This window comes from Lycium barbarum, chromosome 1 (assembly GCF_019175385.1).
Source record: "Lycium barbarum isolate Lr01 chromosome 1, ASM1917538v2, whole genome shotgun sequence".
In the NCBI taxonomy this organism is placed as follows: Eukaryota; Viridiplantae; Streptophyta; class Magnoliopsida; order Solanales; family Solanaceae; genus Lycium; species Lycium barbarum.
In genome coordinates, this window is record NC_083337.1 from 4,678,760 (window position 1) to 4,687,694 (window position 8,935).

General features: G+C 35.4%; 1 protein-coding gene across 3 annotated transcripts; it reads left to right on the forward strand.

Moving 5' to 3' along the window:
• Positions 1–35: 35 nt before the first annotated feature.
• Positions 36–8,706, forward strand: LOC132630022 (uncharacterized). 3 transcript variants are annotated; one of them, XM_060345528.1, is made up of 8 exons: positions 36–403; positions 3,910–4,022; positions 4,518–4,567; positions 5,858–6,091; positions 6,400–6,552; positions 7,409–7,504; positions 7,600–7,620; positions 8,368–8,706. In XM_060345528.1, exons 1-8 carry the CDS (start codon positions 120–122, stop codon positions 8,533–8,535), a joined length of 1,119 nt encoding a protein of 372 aa, XP_060201511.1. In that variant the 5' UTR covers positions 36–119; the 3' UTR covers positions 8,536–8,706. The 3 variants fall into 3 exon arrangements, with proteins under 3 accessions (XP_060201511.1, XP_060201503.1, XP_060201521.1); XM_060345520.1 differs by lacking the exon at positions 36–403 and adding an exon at positions 2,068–2,372; XM_060345538.1 differs by lacking the exon at positions 36–403 and adding an exon at positions 2,068–2,372 and having other exon boundaries at positions 8,300–8,424.
• The last annotated feature ends 229 nt before the right edge of the window (positions 8,707–8,935 follow it).

Consider the following 8,935-nt stretch of genomic DNA (forward strand, 5'->3'; position numbering starts at 1 on the left):
AGTCGTGTATTCAAACCACAAGAAAATATCAAACAAAACATGGAAAGAAAAAAAAAAAGAGTGACAACAATTTTCAGTTGGAACAAAAATAACTGCTCTCTTTCAAGAACAGCAAAAAAATGGCTTTCATCTTCAAACTTGACACTACAAATCCCAGTTTTTTCACCATGACTAACAATTCAAGCCCTGGCCCATTACTGAAAAATGCAACAAGAAGAAGAATTTTGCCTTTTAAGGTGTTTGCTTCTTCAAGCAGTGGAAGTGCACAAGCATTTGAAGAAGGACAACTTGAAAGACCTAAGTGGACTGGGGAAACTCCACTTTCACGTCTTGTTGGAACTCTCATTTCCATTAAACCTCTTTTTTCTATACTCAAACTTGGTGCTAGACAGGTTTTTATAAGGTATGTTGCTCGTACTCTCCAAAATATTTTGTCGCATTTGTGTCAGATCCTCTAAACATTCACTACTTTTTGGGTCACACCCACCTGACAGTATTGTATATCGATAGCCTCTTAAAATCCTTTCTCACTAGTAGTCGTAGTATTTCTCCCGTAGTTCTTGTCCTTCGATTTCTGTTAATCCGTTTTATTTACTGTTTCTTGTTATTTGCTTAGAATACTGTGTTGCTGTAGTTATTACTTTATTATGAACCGAGGGTCTATCGGAAACAACTTCTCTGCCTCCCAGGTAGGTTAAGGTCTGCGTACACTCTATCTTCTTTAGACTCCACTTGTGAGATTACACTGGATATGTTGTTGTTGTATAGATAGCCTCTTAAAATTGCTACTCTCTCTGTCCCAATTTACGTGACACCATTTTCTTTTTGGTCAGTCCCAAAACGAATGTCACCTTTCTATGTTTAAAAAATAATTTAACTTTATGGAATGATTTATAACTACACATTTATATAAAACTTATTTTAGACCACACATTTCACAAGTCTTTCTTTCTTTCTTAAACTCCGTGCCAAATCAAAAGGTGCCACATAAATTGGGACAGTGGGACATAAATTGGGAAGGTGGGAGTAGTAAATTTCGCTTAGTGATAGAAACTAAGAGTCCACCAAACACTGTAGAGAACCAGGTTCTCTAACCAATCCCTTAAGTAAAACGGAAAGTAAATAACACAAGATATTTACGTAGAAAACTCCTTGCTCAAGGGATTAAAAATCAGGACCTACCGGAGTAAGATTTCCAACTTTGAGCAACTTCAGATTACAACCTATTTCAACCTAAGAATTAAACTCTTAATCTCTCACCCCTTGCAATAACTCTATTGTAAGCCCTTTACAATAACCCTATTGCAAAGCAACAAACCTCGACTAACTCTAACCAAAACCCAAACAACCTTGACTAATTGTAGCCAAGAAACCAAAATAACAAAAGGTTGAGATCTGTCCTACTATAAAACTTCTTGAAAGTAGTGTAGGATTACAAGTAAAGAACAAAAGACAAAGACTCAACAAACCAAAGGACTTAAGACATCTTCAGTGATTTGGATATGGTTCTTCAGTTTGTTGTAGCTTTGTTCTTGAGAGCACCTTGAGAACTGGAGACTTGCACTGATTTTGCAAGCATGGATTTTCACTTGGAACATGATGTTTATATATGTGTAGAGAGAGGGTGAAAGTGACAAACCATAAACCTTGGACCATTGGTCAAGCTGCAGCAACTTTGCTGCTATACTGCTGCACTGCTACAGTGTTAGCAGCTTTAAGTTGTAGAGTTAACTTTCAGTGGCCAAGGACCTGATCACATCTGGTCTCTCTGTAAACATATCTGGTTCCTTGAGTAGGTTTGTCAAATCATCAAAATACAAAGTAGCATAACTTATCACTTAGGCACTCGAACTATGACCTGTTCTGATTGAGCACCTGAACACATGATACAGTGTTTCTATAAGATATTTCCGACAAAAATTTTAGAGAAGTTTCTGAGCGTGTCTCCTAGTGTCCATTAAGTAGATAAGTTAAGCACTTAAACTATGTTACCTCCTTTAATATATGCATTAGCTTACTATGCATTAGCCTCAATAAACCGTAAAACCTCAAAAATAACTGCTCCCTTTCCAGAATAGCAAAATGGCTTTCAACTTCAAGCTTGATACTGCAAATGCCAGTTTCTTCACCATAACCAACAATACAAGCCACGACCCATTACTGAAAAGTGCAACAAGAAGACGAATTTTGCCTTTTAGAGTGTGTGCTTCTTCTTCTTCTTCAAGCAGTGGAAGTGCACAGGCAAATGAAGGACAACTTGAAAGGCCTAAATGGACAGGGGAAACTCCACTTTCACGTCTTGTTGGAACTCTCATTTCCATTAAACCACTCTTTTCTGTACTCAAACTTGGTGCTAGACAGGTTTTCATAAGGTCCGATCACTTTTATGCTTACTATCTGTTTGTTGTATTGTCTGAACATAGACTTAACTCAGTTAGAAAATGAACTATTTCCTTCTTTTTTCTTACACCATGGTGTCTGAGCCAGCTTACGCACCTCGACTAATTTCCTGGGTACCTGCTACCTCCCACCACCGTAATGTCAGGGTCACCTTGCGCTCCTCAACTAATTCCATGGGTATCAGCTACTTTAGAGGCGGTGCCAGGATTTCAATTTTATGTGTTCTTGATTCTAAAATAACGACTTCAAGTGTTAATGACGGGGTTCTAAACTTAATAGTTGTACATATTTTATGAATTTTCTTAATACAAATAAACCGTTTGAGCAATAGCTACTGGGTTCAGCCGAACGAACCCGTATCTGGGCTTCTAGCTCTGCCTCTGGCTATCTCCCACCAACATACGTACTGGGTAATTCTGTCTACCAAGATTTTGAAAGATGGGAAGAAATCACCTGGTGTTTCTGCCTCTGCTGAGATTTGAACCTAATGTTTCTGCCTATGCTGAGATTTGAACCTGAGACCAGTTCTCAACCCATTTCGTTAACCACTAGGCAACACCATTGGATGCAGTTAGAAAATGAACTATTTCATGTATTTATCTATGAGGAAAGGTCCAAATTTTACCCATTTATTATAGAAAACATTTTAATTCTCCATTATACTTTGGGGCTATTCATAGCAAATCTTCTCGTATTTGTTCCTTCTTTTAAGGGAGGTCCAGCTTGAATTGAGTGGATCCTGCATGTACAAATACTTCGAGAAAAGGTCTAATATTATCCTTTTGACTTTGACTATGGTATAAAATTACTCGCCGTTATACTTCTAGTTGGAATTCAGTTAGGTCAAAGGGCAGGTACGACATAATTTGCCAAGGAAGGTTATGAATGTCCCCAAAATATAACATTAGTTAAAATTAAATAGGCGTTTGGACATGGATTGAGGGATATTTGAAAAAACATAGTACTATTTGAAGTTGCAGTTGAAAAATGGCATTTGGAAATTGAAGTTATGTTTGGACATGCAAATCACTTGAAAAAAGGTTGAAGTTTTGTGAGTGAGAAAAAAGTTTCATTTGAAAAACTGGTTATCTTCAGAATTATTCTAATGTATAACCAACTGTATTTTGAATTTTCTTTTTTTGGGAAAAGGAAAAAACAATTATGTCCAGGCCCTAAGACATTCCATATAGTACATGAGTATTTTTACCTTTTTCCTTTATTTATTTAAGTTTATTTATTACTCATGTGCGGTTGAATTATTTTTCTTGAATCAGCTACGTGTAGATACTTTTTGTTGATATGTAGGGAAATAACTGATCTCAGAAATTTGTTTGCTTTGATACCATATTGAAATGTGTGAATTAGCTCCGTAAATTTAAAAGAAGCACTTTTATATATTTATTTGAAGAATGCGACAATTTTCATATTTCTGATGTTTTTTTTTTTCTATTTTCTTGTGAAGTTGTTGTAATGAAAGTGAATTGATCTGATCTAGTGGTGTTTGAACAGTACAGCTGAGAAAACTAATATTCCATGGAGAGAGATGACAAAGGAGATACTGGATTCAGATGTTTACAAAGAGTTAGAGAGCATTGAGAATCCTGCTATTGTATACCCTGATTGTAAGTTTCTTTATGAAACTTTTTAACATTTTTTTCTTTTTTTACACCGCCAAAAAGGTCTTAACCAGTGGAACAAGAAAGACAATAGGTACAACTAGGCCACGAGAAATCAACCATCATAGTGTAGAAATTGGATAGCTTCGATCTATAGTTATTTGGGCCTCCTAAACCGACGTACTACATTCATGGAGTTGTTCCAAGTAGTTCAGCTCACCCTGGTTACTTAATAACCTAACCTATGATTAGAGGTTGATGTGCCCTACCAATAGAGCAAGGAGTTTCTTTATAATTTCAAATCATAATTCACATGTTACTATTACAATATCACTGGCTTTGGTTTTATCTTTAATCCTTTGATTTGTTCTATCAGCTAACCTGTAAATTCCTAGAATCTGTGTTTAGAACTGGAAAACAGCCTTTTCATTTAAACTTTTACTATACTAGATGAACCTTCCAAAAAAACAAACTGGCTGACACAGTGATTTCTTCTTCCAGATTATCTCAATCCCTTCCACGCGTATGATGAGGGCAACCTGTCCTGGCTGGTAAGAATTAACATCACACTTACTTTTAAGTTTAGGGCATAACTTCATCTACATTTGAGTTTTTGTTGGTGTCAAGTCATCTAGGTTGAATGGCTTTTGCTTTCATTTGTACTTCGTTAATTATCTGTGCTTCTGTTGGTTTGGTGATCAAGTTATAGAAGTTATGATATGTCCTCTTGGTTATCTGTTTATGGTACTAATGTTGATTTCATTTGGTTATTAAGCTGCTTAGAAGTTCCAAGTTTGTCCAACTGCTTTTGGTTTTGTATTTTAATTTAGGGAACTAATACGCCAACAACTTTTAACCTAAAGCTGGCTGATTCCAGGCATCACCTGGTTCTACTTCCAGCATTCTTTTCCTCCCACTCCTTTCTATATACTCCGTATGTCTCAATTTATGTTACACTCTTCCCTTTTTATTCGGTCCCAAAAAGAATGACATCTTTCTATATTTAGTACTCCCTCAGTCCCTTTGTTTCAATCTGTTTGTCTCACTTTTCTTTTAGTCTGTTTAAAAAAGAATACCTCTTTCCTAATTTGGCAATTCTTTAATTTTAACATCTCACATGGCATGTTTAAACCCCAAGATTAAAGCGCATTTTGGTACATTATGCATATCTTTAGTTTTAGACTACAAAATTCAAAAGTCTTCTTTACTTTCTTGAACTCCGTGTCAAGTCAAACAAAGACAAACAAATTAAAATGGAGGGAGTAGTAATTTAATTTTAAACTTCCCATTTTGTCCTTAATGAGATGATTTATAGCCACAAAAATTTCTATGATTTGCTTTGGACCACAAGTTTCAATAGTCTTTCTTTTTCCCTTAAACTCCATGCCCAATCAAGCATCTTCACATAAATTGGGACGGAGGAGTATGTTTTTCCTATGTTTTCATATATATGATATACTTCCTCTATTCCATTTTATGTGATACTGTCCTTATTAATCCATTCCGGAAAGAATGACATCTTTCTATATTTGGAAACAATTTAACTTTAAACTTTTCATTTTACCCTGAATGACATGCTTTTATAGCCACAATGTCTCATGGCATGTTTAAGACCATAAGTTCCAAAAGTCTTTCTTTCTTAAATTCCATGCCTAGTCAAACTACACCACGTAAATAAGTTACTACCTCAGTGGTGCATCACCAAGTCCACCAGCGGAACATCTCATCCTCACCATCTGTAATGTAAACATTCACGGATTAGGCCTTAATTGAACTCTATCACACGAGATAAGAAATGAAAGAAGGGAAACCTTCTCTGAAAGTGTTATTAACTACTGTAGGCTGCAGCTGAAGTAGAGGCCGCTACTATGTCAATGGTGAGACGTGCAATACCTAATGCGTCTTCACTTGATGAAGCAAACCAGATAGTACGTGGAAATTGGCTTGATGCAATCGAAAAACATCATCAGCAATATTCAGCAGACTTCTTGATCAAAGACATTCTTGACATTGGATGTTCTGCTGGCGTGAGCACAAGATATATTGCAGACAGATATCCTTCTGCTAAAGTGACTGTGAGTATGAACAAAAATTTCTAAGTTCATCTGCATAAGAGAAAGAGAGAGCAAATGACAAAAATGGTCCCTTTTTGTTTGAGGGTAGGTTCAAAATAGTCCCCAAGTGTGCACTGAATAGTTTTGGTCCTTTAAGTTTGCCAAAAGTTTAAAACACTTTTAATCTCTGTCAACTATTTAACAATTTATGTTCAATGCATACTTAAGGGACTATTTTAAACCTACCCTCAAACATAAGAGACCATTTTTGTCATTTTCTCTCATTCTTAAACATTTAATATCTTTCTTATCACGATCATCTTCTGCAGGGTTTGGATCTTTCACCTTATTTCCTTTCTGTTGCTCAATATAAAGAAAAGAAAAGAAACCAGGGAAAGAATTCTATCAGCTGGATACACGCAAATGGTGAAAACACTGGCTTGCCTTCCAAATCATTTGATCTCGTTTCAATTGCTTACGTGGTATGTTGTCTAGCTAACTGCAAAGATAAATCACATACTTTACACAGGAAAATTAGCTCGTTCCATTTCATACGAACACCAAAGGCAAAATTCGTGATAACATAATTTTTTCGGCATGTATGATCTTTGTGACTGCTCAAAGCAACATTGTTAGATATGTGCCTGGAATTGGTCCATAAAAAGTAAAGGATATTTATTACTAATATTTTAAGTAATCCTATATGAATTTTGAATATGAAATATGAAAATTGGAAGATTCAATTATCAAAGGTCGTGTTACCAATGAATATATAGATTGCAAGAGGAACATTTGCACTATAGCTTAGGAGTCAATTACTGTTTTTTTCCTACGTGTTTCTTCATGCAGTAGAGAAAATGCTTAAATGTAATCAGTTATTCAAGTGAAATTTTCTTCCACTCACAAAACTTCCAACTTTTTTTTTTTGCAAGTGAAATGCATGTTCAAACACAATTTCAACTTTAAATACTACTCCCTCCGTCACAATTTACCTGACACTTTTTTCTTTTTAGTCAGTCCCAAAAAGAATGACACTTTCTATATTTAGTAACAATTTAACATTAAACTTTTCGTTTTACTCTTAATGAGATTATTTATAGACAAAAATACCTGTGGCTTATTTTGGACCACAAGTTTCAAAAGTTTATCCTTAAATTTCGTGCCAGTCAAAAACCTTGCAGAGGGAGTACTTTTTCTCAAATATCACTCAATTCATGTCCAAACGCCTACTAATGGTTGATGGGTATCATCTATAACGCTAAAGCAAAAATTGAGGGATGCAGATTTTGTTCGATGTTTATGTTCACTATGTCTTTTAACTTTCTACTGTTGGTGCAGTTTCATGAATGTCCTGAAAGAGCAATAAGAAATGTAGTGAAGGAGTCATTCCGGCTGCTTCGACCTGGAGGAACTATTGCTATAACTGATAACTCGGTAATTTACCCGATCTCTGTAGTTAACTGATAACTATGGCTATTATAGTTCTGTTTTACATCAGTCTTATTACATTTTCTTGCTTTCATCTGCAGCCAAAGTCGAAGATTCTTCAGGTACGTCCGTTCTTTCAATTACATATTTTCAAACATAACAATTCGATATAAAAGTTTCAAATTGGTTGGTCTGCTTTACTCAACAATTCAAACACAAACTATGAACAAATTATTTATGAGTCCAGCCAATGGCAGGGGCAGAAATTTCATCAAAGGGGTTCAAGAAAATGCTCTGTTATGTTTAGGGGACTCAACAATATATAAAATACACACACACACACAAACATAGAGAAGAAAATGACAAAATGGTCTCGTATGTTTGAAGGTAGGTTAAAAATAGTCCCTTAAGTATGCACTTAACGTTTTTGGTCCTTTAAGTTTGCCAAAAGTTAACACTTCAAGTTTGCCAAAAGTTAACTATGAAAAGTCTAGAGCAGTTCTTTTTGTTGCATATTTTTGGATCTGAGGGACTTTCGTGGTGTTTATGGTTAAGTCTTTTATTCCACTGTTTTCGTCTAATCTAACGAACATAAATTGTTTAATATTTGACAGTGACTAAAAGTGTTAACTTTTGGCAAACTCAAAGGACAAAAACTGTTCAGTGCATACTTAGGAGACTATTTTGAACCTACACTCAAACATAAGGGCCATTTTTGTTATTTTCTCCAGAAACATAAGTACAAAAGATTTTTGTTTTCACCTATATACAGAGTATAATTTTTTGGTGATGGGGATTCAGTTGAACATGCTTCAGCAAACGTGGCTCCTCCACTGAGTCCAGCTTCTCTATGATTTCCAATTGTACAGGAATTACCACCAGTGTTGTTTACATTGATGAAGAGTACTGAACCTTTTCTGGATGAATACTACTTGACTGATCTTGAAGGAGTGATGAAGGAAACTGGTTTTGCCAATGTACAAACTGTTCTTACTGATCCTAGACACAGAACTGTTACCGCCACCGTGCCTTACTAACTTTTTGCATACTTGCTGAGACATGTTTGTTAGCCATCTGCTCAGGAAAATGGAAGAGAGAACATATAATCTGTAAAATTTGGAACTGATTTTTTTTATATCCAGATAGATCATTTTCTGTAAGAACCTTGTATAACATGAGTCCGGGAATATGCTATCCTTAGTTTTGGAGCTTTTGAGTTTTTGAAATATGTGAAAATTTGAGTTTGCAAATCTTCAAAAGTAGGAGAATAGCACTTTCGATCCCTCAGTTTTGGTACTGATTTTAGTCATCGTGATATATGACTCTACACATCTAATATTCAATCAATTAAAATGTGTGTTTTTGGCCACTTTATGTGAGACATATGTCATATTTGGACTATCTTTAAAAGTATATTACCTTCAAATATAGAGTAAT

Excerpts from the sequence above, each read along its gene's own strand:
- LOC132630022 (XM_060345520.1), top strand. The coding sequence starts at position 2,083 with ATGGCTTTCAACTTCAAGCTTGATACTGCAAATGCCAGTTTCTTCACC. Across the intron at positions 4,023-4,517 it reads TGCTATTGTATACCCTGATT|ATTATCTCAATCCCTTCCAC; the intron begins GTAAGTTTCTTT and ends TTCTTCTTCCAG. Across the intron at positions 4,568-5,857 it reads AGGGCAACCTGTCCTGGCTG|GCTGCAGCTGAAGTAGAGGC; the intron begins GTAAGAATTAAC and ends TAACTACTGTAG.